The 20,624-nt window shown below is 43.3% G+C and overlaps 1 protein-coding gene across 3 annotated transcripts; it reads right to left on the reverse strand.

The window, feature by feature from the left end:
* Positions 1-949: 949 nt before the first annotated feature.
* Positions 950-19,753, reverse strand: LOC121587503 (E3 ubiquitin-protein ligase TRIM36). Of its 3 annotated transcripts, none has more exons than XM_041904493.2 (11): positions 19,417-19,753; positions 15,002-15,242; positions 13,479-13,547; positions 10,932-11,275; positions 10,436-10,582; positions 9,755-9,850; positions 9,059-9,312; positions 8,214-8,335; positions 6,175-6,477; positions 4,142-4,439; positions 950-3,681 (listed from the first exon to the last, which is right to left on the reverse strand). In XM_041904493.2, the coding sequence occupies exons 1-11, from the start codon at positions 19,492-19,494 to the stop codon at positions 3,324-3,326; spliced, it is 2,310 nt and encodes a 769-aa protein (XP_041760427.2). In that variant the 5' UTR covers positions 19,495-19,753; the 3' UTR covers positions 950-3,323. The 3 variants fall into 3 exon arrangements, with proteins under 3 accessions (XP_041760427.2, XP_041760428.2, XP_041760429.2); XM_041904494.2 differs by lacking the exon at positions 19,417-19,753 and adding an exon at positions 17,416-17,620; XM_041904495.2 differs by lacking the exon at positions 13,479-13,547.
* Positions 19,754-20,624: the final 871 nt, after the last annotated feature.

Raw genomic sequence — 20,624 nt, forward strand, 5'->3', positions numbered from 1 at the left:
AGTTGTGAAGGTTGTGCCAAAGGTAGAGAATTGTGTGTTGTGTTTTGCTAAATGTTTGTTATAGAATTGCAATCTGAGTGTAAAGCAAAACCTGTGCCAGTAGTATTGCAGATTTGGTGTATGGTTCTGCTAAATGAGGTACAGGTTTGGGTCATTGTGCCTCATGGGACAGTTTTAGTGTGTAAACAATTGGGGAAAACTGTAAGACCTAGACAACCAGGTGAGGGGGGTTCCTTACTAATTAGTGACCTTAATTCATCAATCAAGTACAAGGTTGGAGTGAAAACCCGCAGACATTCAGCCCTCCGTGGAATGAGTTTGACGTGCCTCATTTCCTGCAGAAATATTCTCACAGGATTTTCATTGCCATTTTCCTGTAGAAATAGCATGTTCTGCAAGAATAACAAAAATCCTGTAGGTTCTGTCCCTACAGGCCTCCTGAAAAAATGAAGCTGATCCTGTAGGAATACCATGTCATTTTTTTGGCCTGGATGTGCAGGATCTTTTACATTCCTGCAGGATAAGGCCAATTAAGCCGGAGTCCTATCAATTAGTTCCTGCAGGATTTCATCAATCATACAGGATTCCTGCAGGAATTCTTGCCTTTGTTTAGTAATTGTGTAGGTGACCTTTAGGACTTTTTTGTAAGGGTAGATAATCTTACCTTATCTGTAGAGGCAGTAGCATCACATGCTGTCTAATGATGATGGGTGGTTAGTGGTCTGACAGGGGAGGAGAAAAGGTACATGGCATTGGGAGGAGTCTGTGTATGCAAATGTTATGCATTATTTTAGTTTTCCAGTTTTCCATGCCCTACTACTCCCATTCCCAGGAGAGTGATATGTGACATGGATTATCAACATTTAGCATTTTCTGTTTGCAAAACCATATTCAAAGTGAAAACAATTAGGTATAAATACACACACCTACAAATAGAGAGAACAATTGGTTTAAAACACACTAGTTTATTTCATACAAATCCCCAAACAGCAAATAAAAAAAGCTTAGTATTTCAAGAATCTGATGACCGACAAAGCTTCATGTTCATTAAAGCATTTACTCACAGAAAGCAAACATCACATCCCATTACTTACAGTAGGAGAATACAACAGGTCTACTTCCTGCAGTCTACGTAATATTGCACACCAATTCATACAGACCTGCACAGCCGAGAGGCATGCATACACACTACAGTTTAAAGTGCTAGCTCGAACCATTAGATTAAGAGTCTGCAGAATATTTGGTTTAACTTACTACCGAAAGCCATATGATTCCCTTTTCTAAAAATCAGCAGTGATATGTCGCTAGAATAAACGCACTATAGTAAACCTCTACCATACATCGACAGTGAAAGACACAGCTGCTGTGGCCACCAGTGACTTGACCCAAGATAAGCAAATTAACACAAACACCTAACCTACGAGACATTCAGTTTGTTCTGTATATAATAATGCATTCTGTGATGAATAAACAACCCTGAACCTGTTAATTAAGTGCATAGACTTTTTAAAGGTGTTCCAGTCATTTCAAAAGGAACAGGTAGAGGTGTTGTGCCCGAAAAGGAATGGTAGAGAATTACTCTGAATTATGCGCACCAATTTGAAAGTAAATAGGAATTCAGTTTAAAACGACAGATTATGTTGTTACTCAACATGACCTTATATGATTCAGATAAGCAACAACCAAATAACACCACAAATTCTAGGAAACGCCACACTCAAATGGACCTAAACACATCAAACACAGAAAGGGGGATGTGTGTGTTCGGTTTTTAAATGCTCACTTCACAAATTCAGTCAGACACGATTACATCTAGTTCCAATTACAATTTTCCACCAATTACCCAAATCTTTCAAGTTTCTTTAAGCCTTAAGAAACTTCACAGCACATACAAACAGAGAATAAATTGCAGATCTAGGTTTTATTTGACGGAAAATGTCACACTAGATATGTACATCGAGGTTAAAATGAAAAAAAGTTAATTCCAGTTTATTATTGGATATGAACAATCTTAAAGGCTAATATATTACGGTATAATAAAATTGTAATGTATTTATGGAAGCTGCAAAGGAAAGTTAAGTCCTGTTCCGAGGAGGAAGGTATAGTTTTAAAAGGATTTCCAGGGCCGACAGGAGGTAGGTAGCATAAGGGCCCACAAACCTGAGAAAACACGCACCGATTACCCTTACCCTCAACAAAACACAAACATGACTGGATCTACAGATATTCCTGTCCAGAAACCCATGTAGGAAAGCCAGAGCTGACCAGGGGTGTATTCAGTAGGGTGAAACGTGCAGAATGAGATCAAAGTAATGTATAGAGTCAAAAAGACACCCTTTTCTAGAGTAAAGAGATTCTGATCGGTTGACTTAATATATTTTCTATCTGAACGTTCTGAAATGCTGCACCCTCTTGATTCTCAAGAGCCAATCAACAACTTGCGTAACAACTGGCTGTAAATTCTGTATAATTTTCTAATATGAAGTAGTTAAGAAAGGAACTTGGAAGAATGTGTGTAGTGAGAACCTGTGGGGTTTCTGAGGTTTCACATTCTTGGTGCTAAAAAGAAAACATTCACTGCTGTTGAACAACTGCATCGAGACAGCCGTGTGAGAGTTTAATTAATTCATGTCAACATTTTGTGATTAACAACTAATCGGTGAGAACTTGAGATCGGCCCGTGTCAACTCACATTTCCAAAAGTTGACACCAATGCATGATTTACATTAGAATTCCACCCTGTATGTGAATGCCTAGTGTTACAATTCAGATAAATGTGCTCTGCATTGAAGTAGTGAGAGAATGTACAAGGTTTTTTTTTTTTTTTTTATGCAATCAAAAAAATACAAAATAAACACCTGTGAGAGAATGTGTCCAAATTGAATGTGGTCTAGCCAACTGGTGTTGACCGTGACTCTTGTCAAAGGACATTGATTAGGTATACGTTTTGTCTCCGTTTTTGGTAGCGATGTTTCTCGACCGAGGGGTCCTTGTGACACTCTCTCACCCTTGTAAGTGATGACCAGTTATTATTAGACAAATTACAGCATTTGCTAGAAGACCTATTTATCATGAAAGGCACAGGAGTAGGACTAGCTGCAAGGCTCTTCTGGTTTCTCTTGGCTACATTTTACTACATAAATAGGTGTTCATTAAAACAAAGAAATGGCATGATGATAATAAAATGAAATAGTACGTTCATACACACACAAACAAACCACTACAAAAATATACCTGACTGAAAGCAGAGACAGAGAGGAACTTGAGCTCAAAGGCAAGTGTTGAGAGAGCGAGACCCTTTGGTGTGTGGAAGGCCCAACATCTCACATATACGACAGTCGCTTTGCCGTGATGAACTCCTCTAGATGGACCTTGCCACTACCCATGAGGCCAAAGGCGGGGTACATGGTACCGGAGCAGTCCACCTGCCGCTCGTAAAGGCTTCTCATGGTGTCTGCATCGTAGAAGTAGACACGGCCCGCCTCGTAGTCCAGGCACACACCAATGCGCTGGGGCATGGGCAGCACCCGGTTGCCGTGGTCGTTGCCGGCGGCAGCGGAGGGGAGAGACGCTTTGGGGATGAACACTTTGCCCATGCCCACGGTGAGCAGGGTGAAGGGCTGGGACAGATCGTAGCACGTGTCCTCGCTGCCACTGTCGTGCCCACTGTCGTGGTCGTACCTGGAGTTGGGAGAGATAACGGAATCAGCCTACAATTACAACACATTCAATTATACATTTTACATTTTAGTCATTTAGCAGACGCTCTTATCCAGAGCGACTTACATGAGCAATTAGGGTTAAGTGCCTTGCTCAAGGGCACATCGACAGATTTTTCACCTAGTCGGCTCGGGGATTAGAACCAGCGACCTTTCGGTTACTGGCACAACGCTCTTACCCACTACTCTGACACACTGAGTGTTTCTCGTCATTATCTGGAAGCCTGTTAAAATATACATAACAGTAAACCCACAATGTAGGTAATAACATAAATATTTTAATGAATTGTTGAGAAACTAAGGCATGGTCCGTGAATTAGCCCTTCACAGGTTAATGCTTCTTATGTCACAGGCTTCTTTGTGACTCAGGCCTGATCCTTAGTGAGTGTGTAATAGAGAAAGACTGAGGAAGTGGGGTTTACCTGGGGCTACTAGTGTCCCGGGGGTTGTGCATCCACTCCAGCAGCTTGGAATCAGAGGCCACGCCCACCTTGACCAGGTAGGAGTGGGGCTCCACGCGGAAGGCCCAGTAGTGTCTGCCCTGAGAGATGCCCGTGTCACCGATGATGTAATCCAGGCCCATGTAGCTGCCCGTCTGCACACGCTCAGCAGCCAGCAGGAAGGCCATGCCGGCCGCACTCTCCACCGAGTCACGCCGCTTACTCAACGTCAGCCGCTCCGAGCTGAAGCCGCACTTGTCGTTGAACAGGAAGCCAAACACTACAGGAAAGAGAGAGAGCGCGAGAGAGAGAGAGAGAGAGAGAGAGAGAGAGGGAGAGAGAGAAACGATAAAAAAAAGAACAGTCAGCCGCATATAGAATTTCACATTTCTTCTCATCTCTGGATGCCAGGAAAAGGTGGACTTTCATAAAGTGTCACATGAGGGCGCCATTATAAAGATCTTCAAGTAATGAAACAAAGTTAAGGAATTTACCAAATTTCCAAAACGCTACATTTTCAGATGTGAAGAAAGATATACAAAACAATGAATGGTTTCTTAATTCTCAAATAAGGTCATTATAAATTATTTTCTAGGTCACATCTGCTGCTGAACATAAAAATATGCTCAAAATAGTTACAACGCCAAAGGCAATAATTACTATACACTTAAGTAATATAATTATGCCTGTGAATTGAACCATTGCATTTTGTCTCCATGGTATGATGAGATGATTCATTCGTATTTATTCATGACGATCCCGTAAAAACGAGGGCAAAAATACTAGCCTTTGTTGTGTGAACTGCACAAACTTAATTGAATTGAGTCATCCTAAAGATAAGCTTCATTAAAAAGGATAAGAAATGGACAAAAGTATGGTCGTACAGTAATGATTCAAGTCTATGCCTACACTGACTGTTGTTTTGATAGGAGGCGTGTTGAAGCTACTGTAATGTCTGTCTGAGGCCAGCGTTGACCCAGAATTCCACCTCATTACTAACGCACTGTGCATCCCACTGCTAAACGTCCCCACAGTCCGAGCAAAGGAATGTGGGCTCCCAGTCCCATCACTGGGCTTCCATCTATAGTGGACCCAGCTCCCAGCCTCAGTTTACAGCAAACTAATGAGCCAGGGGAGAATAAACACTCAATGAAATCCTAATGGATCAGCCATTGTCCATATGTATGGAGGCTAGGATGGACGGGTGGATGGGGGACTCTGTCCAATTCAGTAGACTGTTGAGGAATTAAAGTGATATCAACCCCTAGAGTGGTCTACAGATGGCATGGCATTGCTATTCAAAGTGCTTAGAACCATCGGAGGAAGAAACAGAGGCTTTGAAAATTGTAAGCAGATGTACTGTAACTACCGGGCCTCGGCTGCATCGCAACTCTGCCCAGTCAGTCTGAAACAAACAAAGAATTCAAAAGGCGAGTGTTCCTGCGATTCAACAAAGGAGACGGGTCGCAGAAATGATAAATGAATGACCGACCCACCGCGGCTTCCTAACAATCAACTGTATTTTATCCACACAGTTCACTCGAGCATCTGTCAATTTGTAATCTTCCGTGGATCCGACTGCTAAATACCGACAGACTCGGGAAGATAAATAAAATAATAAGCTTAACTTCAGCCCTGAAGCCCAACACAGGCGGGATGCCAGCGTAAGACAGAAAATAATAAGACGTATTTCTTGGTAATTAGGATAATTAGCATCCAACTTTCAGGGCTGCTTTCACAGCCCATTAGAGATGATTGCTATAGAGCCCAGTACAGTATACTAGCTTTTCCCAGTTCCTACATTTGAAAAATGGCATTGAATCATTGTTAAATGATTGCGGAGTATTTATTTGTTTTGAGTTGCTATTCCAGTAGAGCTTGAAATTATTAGTCGGTCACTGTTTTGGTAAAGGGCCCAGGGCCACCTCTCTCTTCATCAGTGCCTACCGTCCACATGAATATTACATCATCATAATCAGTGTGTGTGTATGACATCATCAGTGCCTGGTGCCTACCAGGGGCAGGTGGTGTGTGGAAGGTGACCTCTGGGCTATAGGGGCTGTAGATGGAGTTGCGACAGCTGCGGACTCTGAACGAGTAGAGGCTGTCGGCCTCCAGGTCGCACACCACTGTGCTGGGGCCGTACACCGGGACTGTGGGGCGCCAGCCGCCCTCCTCCTCGTCCTGCTCGACACCCAGCCTCCTGTACTCCAGCACCTGGTGGTCTGTGGCCAGGGTGTCCTCAGCCAACTGCCAGCACACCAGGCCTTCGTTGTAGACACGACTGCGGGACAGATCGATGATGGGAGGGTCAGGGACTGGAGAGGGAGGGGAGGAGAAAAGGTAAATGGCAGAGGGAGGGGTCAGTTTAAAGTGTAATTTGTCTGCAGCCAATTCATATGTTTTTCTCTAATCGACAAACTAACAGGAGTAAGTAAGCAAGCCTTAGACAAGTAAGCCTTGTCAGAGCCAGAACGTCCCATACAAACTAATGCTAGAAATTATTTTAAATGGTATTGGTTATTCAGCCTATCTGGAAATATAGAAAAATAAACACTAAACTTGATTTAGCCACAAAGTGATCAATGTTCAACACATTGGTTTATGAAAGCGCATAAGTTTCTGTAAAGGCATGGAGTCGACAAGAGATGAGACTGAACTCAAAGTAGACAGACAATAGACAGGAAGAGTGAGAGAAGCTCTTAAAAAGGTTTCATTTACGCACACAGACATTGCCAGGAAAAGCACTTTGCAAAACCCTCTCTCGCGCTCTCCCCCTCTCTCACTGTTAGACAGAGCTTCCCGTCACAAACAGCATCAGCCGGATCCAGTTAGGGTCCCATTGAATCGGATCAGGGCTGAGGAGGGTGCCGCAGAGAGGACTGGGCAGCCTGCATACCCAGCCGGCACCCGGCCCGAGAGAGCCGCTCTTCTCAGAGAAACAGCCTATTTATCAGGCTACAGCCGGGACGGGACGGAGAGACATTCCACTAAACAGAGACGTCTCCTTCCTACTTACTGGCCGTGAGTTCAGACTATACTGGGCTGGATTAGGAAGGGAGAAAACACACAACACGATGCCTTTATGGTTCAACTAGTGGGACACATTCAAATATGGAGCCAGTGTGAATTTGGAAGACTCCAGAATGGCATTATAATGACATCATCTTGATGAGCAGGGTTGAACTAACATCGACTCTTGAGGGGATATTTGTGGAACTGTGAACTTTGGTGATGAAGACTGACAAGACATTTGTTAAAGAGGAGACAGTTTTGCATCCTCTGCTCTTTTCATGTCTACCATCAATTCAATTACAGCTGGGCATCAATTCTGAGAGCTTCCTCCTCTCAGACAGAGTGCATCATTACCCTCCTGCCATTTCGATTAACCATATCAATCAATGGCCTTCCTTTCAAGGGCTTTCAAGCAGCTTTCCCCACAAAAGAGGGAAAATTGATTACTTGGATGTATTTGTAATATGTAAGCAACATACAGTTGTTTCATATGACCCTTTCAGTCTCACTATGGCGTGACAGAGCAGAGTCCTTTATGGTCAGTAATACTTCTAGCAGGAGGGAGCACGGCTGGAGCTCATTCTAAGGACACAGCCACAGGTAGATAACAGTCTATGAATCCCCTTCTGCTTACTTTCTGGGTTACGCTCCCCCTACTTAATATGCACATATCAAATCAGTTCCTTTTCATGGGCAGACAATTATATCCAGCCCGCCTCACAGTGCCCTTTTCTTTAATCGTGGCAAAGGGACGTGAGAGTCTATGCAAAGCAGTGGACCAGAAAAAGCCCTGAAATGCTCTCAGTGGCAAAATCCCTGAGTGTATATCAGGAGTATAACCGGCTTATTCAATTAAAGGGCTTCTGGTGGCTGGCATCTAAAAAGAGCAGAGCTCAGGAGGAGGTGAAAGTGACCGACAGGTTGAGGTGACTTAGTGTGGGACAGATGAGGATTGTGTCAACAAATTTAGTTTTAGGCTTTCATTACGATGTATGTGTACATTGTTACATACGTAATACTGGGGGGGGGGGTGTCTTACCTCCACCAAAACAAAGTTCCTTCAGCAGGGTCTCCTCTCTGGAAGTGTCCAGCACAAACTCGTCAAAGGAGGGGTCGGCCACAGGGTGGAATGTCCTCAGAGTCTCGGTGGATTTCGCGATCCTGGAGTGAAAGGGCACAAAATGGCAGAGTTATTCCCTTTGTAGTGAACACTACACGCTACCAAGAGGCCATTCCATCAGAGCGGAGTGGAAATCATCTCCTGGGCAAGATGAACGAGCGTGGGAGACTTCTGTGTGTGTGTGTGTGTATTAATGTCACAGCCTTCCTAAAAGTAAAAGCGGGAATAAAGTCCTAAAGCTGCTTTTTGACTAATGGAGATCAATAAGCAGGATTAGAGCTAGAGCGGGACATGGGGAATGTAAACAAGACCTCGTCGTTCCAATCTCTCACTTGGAAAATGTACCTGGCCAGCCACACAAATGGGCTGACCGGATATCTGGCACACTCACCACACCCACATAAGCTGATTGAATTCTCCAGCACTAAAATAACAGGGCCCAAATCCCCATTAAAAACTTAGAGGTCCAGAGTTGCCACAGGGAAATGACCATGCAATAGTCACCATGATCAAATAGCCGTTAAGGCCTGTAATAAAGAGGTTGAAAATGGGCCCTTTGTTTTTTTTAAAGAATGGAGGCCTTTGGAATTACTGCCCTTTTATAAACAATGGTAATATTATATCACCATTAGACAATAGCCTTTACCACAACTGATGACGGTAACCTTTGTGAGGCAGTCTCTACTCTGCCATTGTATACTATCCATAACAGAGGACAATGTGCTGGAACTGGGAGTGGCAGTCAGGGCTGGAGGGAGGCTGACCTGGTGTGCAGCTGCTTGGCAGTCTGAACAAAGCAGGACTGGTCCGTCTCCTTGAGGACCTCCTGGGCGTAACCCACCAGGCCGCTGTTCTCCAGCATGCCCTGGTACTCGTCCACCTGGCCCCGGAGCTGGTCCAGACGCCGCGTCCTCGACTGCTCGATGGAGCGCAGCATCTCAGACTTCCTCTCCTGGAGGGTCTCGAACAGTCGCTCAAAGTGCTCGTTGGTCCGACGCTCCGCCAACTGGCCGTTCTCCTGTAGAAGTAAGAGATATGTTGCGCAACAATTCATTGAAACCTACAACTGCATTGAAGTAGCGTAGGGACCAGCGTTTGTGCAATCATGTCACATCATGCCTCCTATGTCATGCCAAAGAGTTTGACATGACAAGGAGGTGGAATGATGGCACAAACAGATCTGGGACAAGGCTAGCATAGACGTACTATTACAACAAATGAAAACAAGACAGTGACAAAAGCCATCATAATACAGTACAGACGAGAGCAAATGCTTCTGCAGTGGAATTCATGTGAATTAGTATACGTTCCTTTGTTTATTCAAATACATATAAAGGCATAAGTGACCTTCCTTCTCGGTGCAGACAGAATGTCCCTTTGTTATTGGACATAACAGACATGTAAACAGACCATCACAGACAACACAGGACTAGTTTAACTCTGTCAACACAGCTACTTGCCTCGGTTTCATTGATCAACACCTCCAGGTGGGAAATTTGAGTCTTCACTTGGTCCTCTTTGCTGATTAAGTAATGGATAGCCTTTGATAGCTTCTCCTGTTGGTGTAATAACAACAAAGAACATTAGCAGAAATGCTCAATAGATAGAACATTATAAGATACAAATGATTGCATTAAATATGGATGAGACCGGCCCGGTGCCCGTGTCCACAGGCCTTTTTAGATTACAGCCAGAGGACACAGAGTCCCTCTGTTTTCAGTGGCTGATTGACCTCCGTCTAGTCTAGGTCAGGGGAGACGAGGTTCGCCTGTTGTTGATGACAACACACACGTGGATTACACTGCTCACAAAGGAAAACTGATCATGTGGACGCGTGCCACTCAGTACAGCTACAGGTCACAGATCAATATTTCATTAGGGCGCTGAGAAACAACGGAGTCACTGGCCAGTTGGGTAAACATCAACTTCCAACCTCTAACACACTTTCTTCCTGGGGTGTATTCATTAGTACACACCGTAGCAAAACATTTTGCAACCGAAAACGTTTTGCAATGAAAACGTGTTTATTTTTTAACAAATTCAGGTAGTTCACTCCCCATTTGCTTCCTAGTAAATAAACCCGGTTAGGTTTTAGTCAGGTCAAGTGAATGGTTGGAGACATCGTTATCGTCATAAAGTACCTTGAGGATCTTGTAGGCGCTACTCATGGTTGTGACTTTGTGGTTGGCGTGGGAGCCTCCCAGCTTGCACAGGTGACAGACCGGACGCCGGCACACCTCGCAGTACATGTTCACCTTCTCCATCTCGTGCTCTGGACACATCAGCACCTGGATGGCCATGAGCACACACTGGATTAGTGGCCATTTTCAAATCGCAAACTCGTCACACCAAAACATAAGTGAGTCAATACTGGATTACATTCTCTCTCCTTTCAATCATCTCTCTATTTATTAGCAGAGATAAGATTTATTGTCAGTCGAAATTAAACCAACAACAGCGAGCCGGTAAGGACCAGTCCAGTCAACATCTCTGAACGCAGCATTATTACCGCAATCAACTCGTCAATGATCGTCCACCATCAATAACATGAGCTGATCCCTGCAATCTAAAATCAACAGCAGAGCAACATGGTCGAGATAAACAACCCCCCCCCCCCACGTGGTAAATGGTATCTACCTTGGGCCTAAAGTTCATGGTGGGCCCCACGTACTCGTGCTGGGCTTTGGGGGTGCCCCAGGGGTGGTGGAACTTGAAGCACTCGTTGCAGTAGCTGGCCTTGCAGTCCATGCAGCTCTTGGTAGCCTCCTGCTGGGGCGGCTTGCACATGTTGCACATGACCGCCACGGCAGCGCGGGCCGCCTGCCGGTAGCGCTCCACGATGCTCTCCAGGGTAAAGTTCCGGAAGAGCATGCTCATGCCCCGCTCGCCCAGGTCCACGTCGTGTTGGCAACCCGGGCACGGGAAGGTGGTGATGCGGGGGGTCACAGAGCCACGCCTCCATCCCGGTGAGGAGATAGAGCCTGATACGACAGACAGAACAGCCATCAGAGGGCCAATCACAGAAAAACTAAGGGTGGGACTGCACAGACAAGCAGACACACACGGTCAGTGTCCTACAGAAACAAACACGGGTCCTTCTCGGGCAGCTCATACTACATAGTCTCTCACACAACATGGATGGATAACACAAGAGATAGGAAGAGCATGTGTTTACAGTGACCTGGACACAAACAGATTCACGTAAAATCCATTACAAATCAGGTGCAAAGTAAAAAGGTGGGAAACCCACTAACAGAACCGAAATTTCGACTCAATCAACCAAAGGGTAAGAGAGAGTAATATCGATTTCCAGCAAAATGGCTTCCTGCAGAGGAAATGTGTTTTTTAAATGATTTGTCCAGTTCAATATATCTGAACACTCGCTCACAACCATAAATGCCTTGTAAAGCATTATTATCCAGAAAGACTACAAACCCTTTGCATATAAAAATATTTAAAAAATAAGAGGAGAAAGGCATTCATGACACACATGACGAATGCAAGCAGCAGAACCTTGTGCATGAAATGTACAAAGGAAAATGGCAAGCAAAAAAAAGTTGCAACACACAGACATGCAGTGGGCACAAAGCAAGCATGCGTGACAAACATGTCTGTCGATGTGTGTGATGGCATGCAGCGATGGGAGACTGAGGATGCTGATGGAGTAGTGAGTGAGCAGGCTTGGTGTTTTGGAGGGTCTTGGGATGGAAATTGATGAGGTGGGGGCCAAGTGTCCTGGACTGAAGCGGATGGGGGAGGTCAGGGATTAAAAGGACAGTGTACTTCGGCTAGGTGGGTGTGCTGGTCAGGGAGGGAGGGGGCTGCAGCAGCGTGTCTGCAGCAAGGTGTACGGTAGCAGGCTGAGGCACGTTGCCTGCTGCTGCAGTGGAAAGAGCTCAGGGCAGAAACTGACAAGTCATCGCAAGGCCATTCTGGCAGGGCAAAGGGGTACGTTTCCTACAGAACCACATCATTAACAACAAGGTTTGAGTCATCACAATGCGACACAGCCCCATCGCCATAACCAGGACTGCATTACAAAAGGGATGCAAGCAATCTTGCCAGGAGTATGTGAATAAACCAAATACTGTACAAGGTAGGAACATACATTTATAGAGTGGAGTTAATCTTCCCTACACGTTTTTAACTTCTTTACCTTTTTACTTGGAAGAATATACTGTCAAGATGAATGGCTTTTAGACTGAAATCTGTAGGGTTCTTTTAAGACTTGACCTCTATGAAAGGGACACAACTGCACTTGTTAGGAGAGGTGTTTCGTGAAGCAGTGTTTATAATGGAGGGGAATCTTTCACTAGCGTCAGGAGGATAATTATCATGGCATACCGTTTTTAAAACATCTACCGAGCACTTCAACATAAAAAAAAAAAAAAGAAAGACAAATGTCTGCTAAAGCATCATTAAGACCACTGTTTTATTTGGCATTGTGCTATAGGGTCTTCTCCCATCAACTAGCACAAGTTGATGAGAACATTGGCTTGTGCGCCATGAGCAATCTCTACAAACATGAGTGTCTAAAACATCATTTTCTATAACTGAACCGTGGTGCAATAAAAGTTTCACTGGGGCAAGCCTGTCAGTAGGAGTGACATTGAAGATTGAGGCAGCATAGTCTAGAGAATCTTGGTATGTCTAAACAAAATATAATCTTGTGTTTTGTAACATAGAAATAGGTCCCCTGCCTCTTCTAAAAGTATATCTACGCGCCTCCACAAGGTACTGGGTACTTCAGAGGCTACAGGGAGGGGTGACCCCTCTTCATTTGCCCAGGCATTAAGAAATTCCACTTTAAACCCAACTCCTAGGTAACTTCTGAGCCATTTCGCTTCCCTCTGCTCTCCACTCTCTGACTCACATCCCGTCCAGAGCTGTAGCTCTCGCTCTCATTCTCCAACCTACTTTGTAAGACATCCACGTGTTGAAAGCAGAGCACTAAAGCCTGAAAGCACCAGGCTAGAAACAAATCTCCAAATGCAGACATAAATTGGTGGGACATCCTATACATTTGCGCCTTTGCTCAGTAGACTTTTTTAAAAGCTAGAATGCCACGTCTACCAAATCAGCTATATAACAGCAACAGGGGGCCTATTGTCAGTTGTGTGGTTACGTACAGTAGAGTAACAGTTAAATTGGGGTTCACGGGGGATCTTGTAACACTGTACTCACTACTACAGCTATTCAAAAAATGGAACCCGCGTCTACCTCTCCTCCCAAACGACCTTCTCTGCAGTGTGGCTGCAAGCAATGGACAAAGAAGTGAAGTGAGACCAACAATTAACATATACAGTATGTGAACAGAAGTGGTGTCAAACCTGATGCACATCCAATGACAGTGGACAAGTGCTAACACACAATAACATGGTGCTTAAAAGAAATGGCTTTCTTAAAGTTTTTGGTCAAACAATATGTGAATTCACAGATTTCAAAACATCTATATGTACATTGAGTTTAACATTCTAAAAACAACAAAAGTGTCTGGTCCGAATCCTAATAAAACAAGGTGAAGAAAACATTGAGTTTCCAGTAACAAAACCTTTGTTAGCTTTTATAGCACTTGACTGATAAATATAGCCCTGGGCTCAGTTCATTTAATCCCTCATTCATTCCATGCAGGCAGGTTTTGTCACCATGACCACCACTGGTCTGACATCCAATCAGCAGAGGTGAAACCTTTAGTTAAATGCTGTCAGAGATTTAAGACTTTTACTTAAAGGTATGTTTATAATGTCCTTTAAGAGTTCTTCAATGTACTTATAAGAAATGTGTTTACTAAATCCGCTGCAAAAGTACCATGGTTACTAACGCCAAGGGGATTGAAATGAAGTGCATGATTCTTAAGATGACTAAGGATGTATTATTTTATTACCAGCTCTATAACTATAGCTCTTTTTCTAAACAGCATTGAATGTTTCCACTGTGTTAATAGATGTGGACCTGGACATGAAGAATGGGCACATTCAGGTTCGGGCAAATGTGAATTGGTTGGGCTGTGGGTTCCACAGCTGTGTTTTTGGAGTGGTCAGTGACTAGTTTATGATTAAGTGAAAGACTGCCTTGTCTCACGCCATGCTGTTTACACCTTGGATTTAGACATTGAATTCTCAGCCTCCCTTAGCATATTTTTTGGGGCAAACCAAAATAAATGAATATTGTAACAACCTCCCCCTCCCACCAAAACGTTATTTCATAAGCGTTTTAAATGCTTTAGTGGGATAATAGTCGTGCTTTGTTCTGACATGTGTACATAACTCAAGCCTGTCATCCTATCAAGGTGGTGTAAATGATAGGCATTCTGTGTTAAGAAATTGCTTGGCATTACTAAATCAAAATATCCACAATACACCTATAATTTAAAGTTTCTTTGCAAGTGCATGCTTTAAGGGCATGGAATTAGACAGAACAAAAGTGATGACTTGAATAAACTTGTCGAGTTTGAATAAGACATCTCAAAACGTAATGAGATTAAAGGAATTGTATGAACATCCAACATTATGATTTTAAACAGGGTGGGATCAGTGGTGGTGTCTTTCATTCTACAACCCAGAGAATAACTAGGAAAATACACGTGAAAGATGAAACTGGGTATGACATGTCCGTAGAACTTTACTGCAAATTGCATGTGATGTTGCCAGATTGACATCCCTCGTCACAACATAGGCTTGATGATGAATTGCCAAACCCAAACTTACCTGATCTTGCAAGCCTATCCAGCCTCTCCATGCTTGGCGAGGGCACTCTGGATCGAGGCCCTGGGCTCCCAGGGAGGGAACACTCGGAGCCTGCATCGAAAGAATCCTCATGGTTCAATAGCAGCAGCTCTCGGACACACTTGTGACAAACGCTGTGCTGACAGGGCAAGATGAGGGGGTGCGTAAACAGCTCCTTGCAGATCGGACAAATGAGCTCCCGCTCAATACTCTTGATAGGGACCTGGTGTGGACACCGACAGCACTATTAGGTCTACAGTAAAGTTATCCCCAGGCTAATTGCATACCGGTTCAACAGAGACGGATCCGGCTGGTGGACGAGACTAGCAACAGCAACTCATCATCAAACCAAACTGTGCACCCCTTGGGGCCAGCTGTGTATTGCTAGGGCAAAATCCAAAATGGGCACCCCTTGGTGTCCCCAGGACCGAGTTTGGGAAACGCTGCGGTTGCTAGTCTCGTCCACCAGCCGAATTTGGGAAACGCTGGCCAACAGTAACATACATAGGCTTATGTAAACGCTTTTTAAACATTTCATTTGAAAGAGGCCAGTTTTGATACTGATAGACTAGGCATACGGTTACATAATGGACACATTCTTCATTGTATTGTGCCTGAGACAGGTCAATTTCCCCCTAAAGGCCTAGAAGTAAACAACCATTCGATTTTTCGTATACAAACACAATTTTTACATGTAAGCTCTACACTGCTAGGCCATGCACATAGTTACGTTAGTTCATGCATCAGCCTGTTGGTTAGCTGAGGCAAAAATGGTTACAGCAAGCAATTCCTCAAAGGGGAAAAGCTATACGGACACACCTGGTGCCCAAATTGATGACGTATGTTGCGCAGCGAGAGTTGAGTGGAGACGAACGGATTCGGTTCAGTCAGTCGTCCTGATGAGCCCTTCCCAGCTATCTAATTTATAGATGCGGCTAGAAACTTCTGCGAAAATTAGGAACTTGTCTGCCGAAGTTGGGACTTCGGAGCGTGTTCAGAATCATTCTGTTTTTACAAAAATGTAGACGTTAATGCCGTAGTTGTATATTTTCTGTGAAAATCCCTATAATAAATGTGCTTTAGCTGTCACCCTGGCCTGATATTGGCTACACTATCTAGCTACTTCCATCTCTTTACTGCGGCAAGCGGGAACGAAGGACACTGTGCCCCGTGTCGTTGTATTACTGGCTTGCAGCGCAAACTCTCCCCCATTGAGCAGTAGACTGTATCACGGTGACATCCAGATGGTTACTAGTACCAAATACCAATATTAAATGTGATTTCTTGTGTAGGCTGTTATCCTAGTCTAAATAAAAATCAAGTGGGATGAGCAAAACATTTTAATATATATATTTTGTAATGCTCTCAAAACGGGACATTATTGACCTAATAATGGTATTTGTTTTCCTACACATGCAAACACTATCATATACAATTGATAGCTAGCAGTGCACTGGAATGACATTCAGATTAAGTGGAATGACACTAACTCTCACGGGATAGGTGGCCAAAAATAACTACCTGAAAGCCACACCCCCTCATGGCTTGGTTTTTGCTCTGACATGCATTGTCAACTGTGGGACCTTATATAGACAGGTGTGTGCCTTCCCAAATCATGTCCAATCAATTGAATTTACCACAGGTGGACTCCAATCAAGTTGTAGAAACATCTCAAGGATGATCAATGGAAACAGGATGCACCTGATCTCAATTTCGAGTCTCATAGCAAAGGGTCTGAATACTTATGTAAATAAGGTATTTTTGTTTTTATTTTATACTTTTTTTGCAAAAAAATCTAAAAACCTGTTTTCGCTTTGTCATTATGGGGTATTGTGTGTAGATTGATTACAAGAAAAAAATATTTAATCAATTTTAGAATAAGACTGTAAAGTAACAAAATGTGGATAAAGGGAAGGGGTCTGAATACTTTCCGAATATGCGCCATGGCACTGCCTACTTCATTTGTTCATTTAACAAACAAGAAAGCTCATAATCCAGTGCCTTTATCACAGTCAACACCTATATTTGAGCTTTAAAAAAGCAACATTCTTAGCCTCATGGCAAAATGTAGAATAGCATGATACTAGCTATAAAACTGCACATTTTCCTCTGCCCCATGGCAAAATCCATTCGTCTCCACTCAACTCTGAGCTGCGCGACATACTTCATCAATGTGTGCACCGGCGTGTCCGTATAGCCTCTCCCTCCTCAAAAATAGGTAGCTCAGAAACTTCCATTGCCTTATTTTACAGTGAATTATTGCTGTAAAAACTAGCCTATATAATTTCGACCCCGCCATTTGAAATGTAAAAGGCAATGATGAATCAGTAACGTTCCACGAGGATGTTTCATATCATTTTGTAATATTAAAACTAGTACATATGCTAGTCACTTACCGGCAAAATTGAGTTACGTCGCGAGACTGCAGACATGATGAATTAATATATTTATAGGGTTGTTTGGCTTGTTAAAACGTATCCAACGTATGTTGAAGATGCCGACTAGTGCAATCACGATCGCTGTCGAGTCGATTATGAATTAAACACCGTGACTAGACGCTACGGATGGGACTGCGCGTCGTGAATCAGCAACAGTCGAAAGGCTGCTGCATTTCAAGCAATGAGGGACAGCCAAGCTGTGTGGGGCGGGGTGGAGACACTGAAATCACCATAGTAACAATGCGGCAACCCTGAGTATTCAAAAGACAGGGAGGGCAATAGGATCAGATTTCACTAGACCAAAAGTTGAGGTTTGCAACGTTTCAAAATCGCACGTGAGAGATGCTATATTGTTGCACTACCAAAATTGTAACTGTTAAGCCTATCATTTGTATACTGAACAAAAATATAAACGCAACAGTTAAAAAGATTTTACTGAGTTACAGTTCATATAAGGAATTCAGTCAATTTAAATAATTGTAAAATATGGCCCTAATCTATGGATTTCACGACTGGGAATACAGATATGTATCTGTTGGTCACAGATACCTTAAAAAAAGGTAGGGCGTGGATCAGAAAACCAGTCAGTATCTGGTGTGACCACTATTTGCCAACTTCACATAGAGTTGATCAGGCTGTTGGTTGTGGCCTGTGGGATGTTGTCCCACTCCTCTTCAATGACTATGCAAAGTTGCTGGATATTGGCGGGAACTGGAACACGCTGTCGTACGTCAATCCAGAGCATTCCAAACATGCTCAATGGGTGACATGTCTGGTGAGTATTTAGGGACATTTTCAGTTTCCAGGAACTGTGTAGAGATCCTTGCGACATGGGGCCATGCATGATCATGCTGAAACATGAGGTGATGGCGGCGGATGAATGGTACGACAATGGGCCTCAGGATCTCATTACGGTATCGCTGTGCATTCAAATTTAACATTGATCAAACGCAATTGTGTTCGTTGTCCGTAGTTTACGCCTGTCCATACCATAATCCCACCGCCACCATGGGGCACTCTGTTCAAAACAGCAAACTGCTTGTCCACACAATGCCAAACACGTGGTCTGCGGTTGTGAGGCCGGTTGGAAGTACTGCCAAATTCTCTAAAATGACGTTGGAGGCGGCTTATGGTAGAGAAATAAACATTCAATTTCTCTGGCAACAGCTCTGGTGGACATTCCTGGAGTCAGCATGCCAATTGCACACTCAAAACGTGAGACATCTGTGTAGATCGTGCACTCAGTCATAGCACTATTATTCTTCGATAGTCCATGAAGTGCCATATTAATTATGAGTGGCTTGAACAGTAAGCCTAGGCTAATTTGTGTAAATAGCCTAAAGCTTACCCTACCCGTTTAGCAGTGAAACATGTTTGCACATGGATGGTGCATTGTCCAAATAAAGTTAGCCCCAAATGCAAATATTACATTGGTAGGAGTAGGCTGTTTACACAAATTATGGTCATTAATAATGGATGTTCATAGGTCTAGTCTATTCCCCTACTTATCTTGTTCAAAAGCCTACAATATTTCTTACGACTGCAATTTAGCATGCTTTTGGCATTCTATTCTTTATGCAACCCCCTTGGTATCCTGCAAAGCCTAATTAGTATATTTAAATTAAATATCTTGATTTATGAGGTGTTACATAATCTTGATATAAGAGATCAGGGCATTTGTTTGCAGCCTATAGAATGATAAACTAAAATATAGGACTAAAATGGAGATTACATGGAGAAAAAACACATTTGTGAATTTTACAGCAGCCCATATTTCATGCACGTGTTATCTTTATGTCCCTGATACCGTTCCAAAGGACGGCACAAAACCTTTAGCATCCTTCCTCTCCACCTAGACTACACACCTTGATCTAGCCGACACCATGCTGAAGATGGCAGCGTGGCTACAATAGGCTACAGATCTCGCATTTCCATAAATCATATCTGACGTTCACTTACCTCTCCCGCTGTTATTCGCTGGACTATCTGCTCGACCAAACTCGGTAACATATCCTGATTATCCTCGGTATCCGACATAATGACTGATAATGTTGACAAGATGCAGGGAATATAATTAACAATGGGTCAATAACAAATAAATAGTGTAACTAATACTGTAAAAATCGAATGGCTTCCCAAAGAGAGAACGTCACATTCGGAGAAATATGGTTGCTTCTTCATCCTCAGTACATCGAACAGCCTATGTAGCATACAATTCATGCCCCAGCTGCTTGAAGAGAAATTTTAGCAAGATTTATCAAGAGAAATCATACTTGATGCGTAACCCCGCCCTCACTGTACATCTCAGGCGTGCGCTTACCCGCGCAGTTAGACATCAGCAGCATCATTGGCGATGTCTTCAACTGAGCCCTAGTATTTCACACAACAAATGAAGACTATGGCTATTTTACAATGACAGATAATAATCTCATAATGTTTGGGAATAGAATGGATTTTCCTGAGATAAAAGTACGGATTTAATTGGAGTCACCTGATGATGCATTAAACAGTGCGTTAATGTATGCATGAAAGGCCTATAAAGAGTTGTTTAGCCTACATGTTAGTTCATTACGATCTGAAAACACATAGTCTATGCCTTTTTGACTAGTGGTTTACACGTTCTTTTGTTCAATTCGTTTAACAATTTTAGCAACAATAGTCTTTAAAGGCTATAGCCTATTGTGGTCTTCCCAGCATATCCCTTAAAATAAATTATTTCATGCTGTAACGAAAACCACAATTTAAGACAAATGTTTTATGTTAAACATGTTAATGATATTGAATAGGTCAGCGGTTGAGAGGATTAAATTGGGCATAATTACTGGCGATGCCACTTGTTCCATGCATCGCGACGGCGTCACCAGATGGCCGCTTCACACGGATTTCACCTCATTAGACACATGGTAAAAAACAAGCTGTCTTTGAAAGCCCATGTCATGTCTTACAACCAATATCAGTGCACCATATAAAGCCACAAAATGGACCCCGCGCGGCACTGGCGTGTGTGATTGAGTCATTCAATGAATTAATTGAATCATTCTTTAACTACTCGATTTAACAGGGATTAAGACATGCATTACTCGTGCAATTATGTAACTTTTAAGTAAAGTCGTCCTAGGCTTAGATATGGCATGTCATATGAAAGGTCAGATGCTGTATACTTCTTA

Source organism: Coregonus clupeaformis, chromosome 18 (genome assembly GCF_020615455.1).
Source record: "Coregonus clupeaformis isolate EN_2021a chromosome 18, ASM2061545v1, whole genome shotgun sequence".
Lineage (NCBI taxonomy): Eukaryota > Metazoa > Chordata > Actinopteri > Salmoniformes > Salmonidae > Coregonus > Coregonus clupeaformis.

Excerpts from the sequence above, each read along its gene's own strand:
- LOC121587503 (XM_041904493.2), bottom strand. The coding sequence starts at position 19,494 with ATGTCGGATACCGAGGATAATCAGGATATGTTACCGAGTTTGGTCGAG. Across the intron at positions 15,243-19,416 it reads AGCGAATAACAGCGGGAGAG|GTCCCTATCAAGAGTATTGA; the intron begins GTAAGTGAACGT and ends TGTCCACACCAG. Across the intron at positions 4,440-6,174 it reads CCACACACCACCTGCCCCTG|TGTTTGGCTTCCTGTTCAAC; the intron begins GTAGGCACCAGG and ends TCTTTCCTGTAG.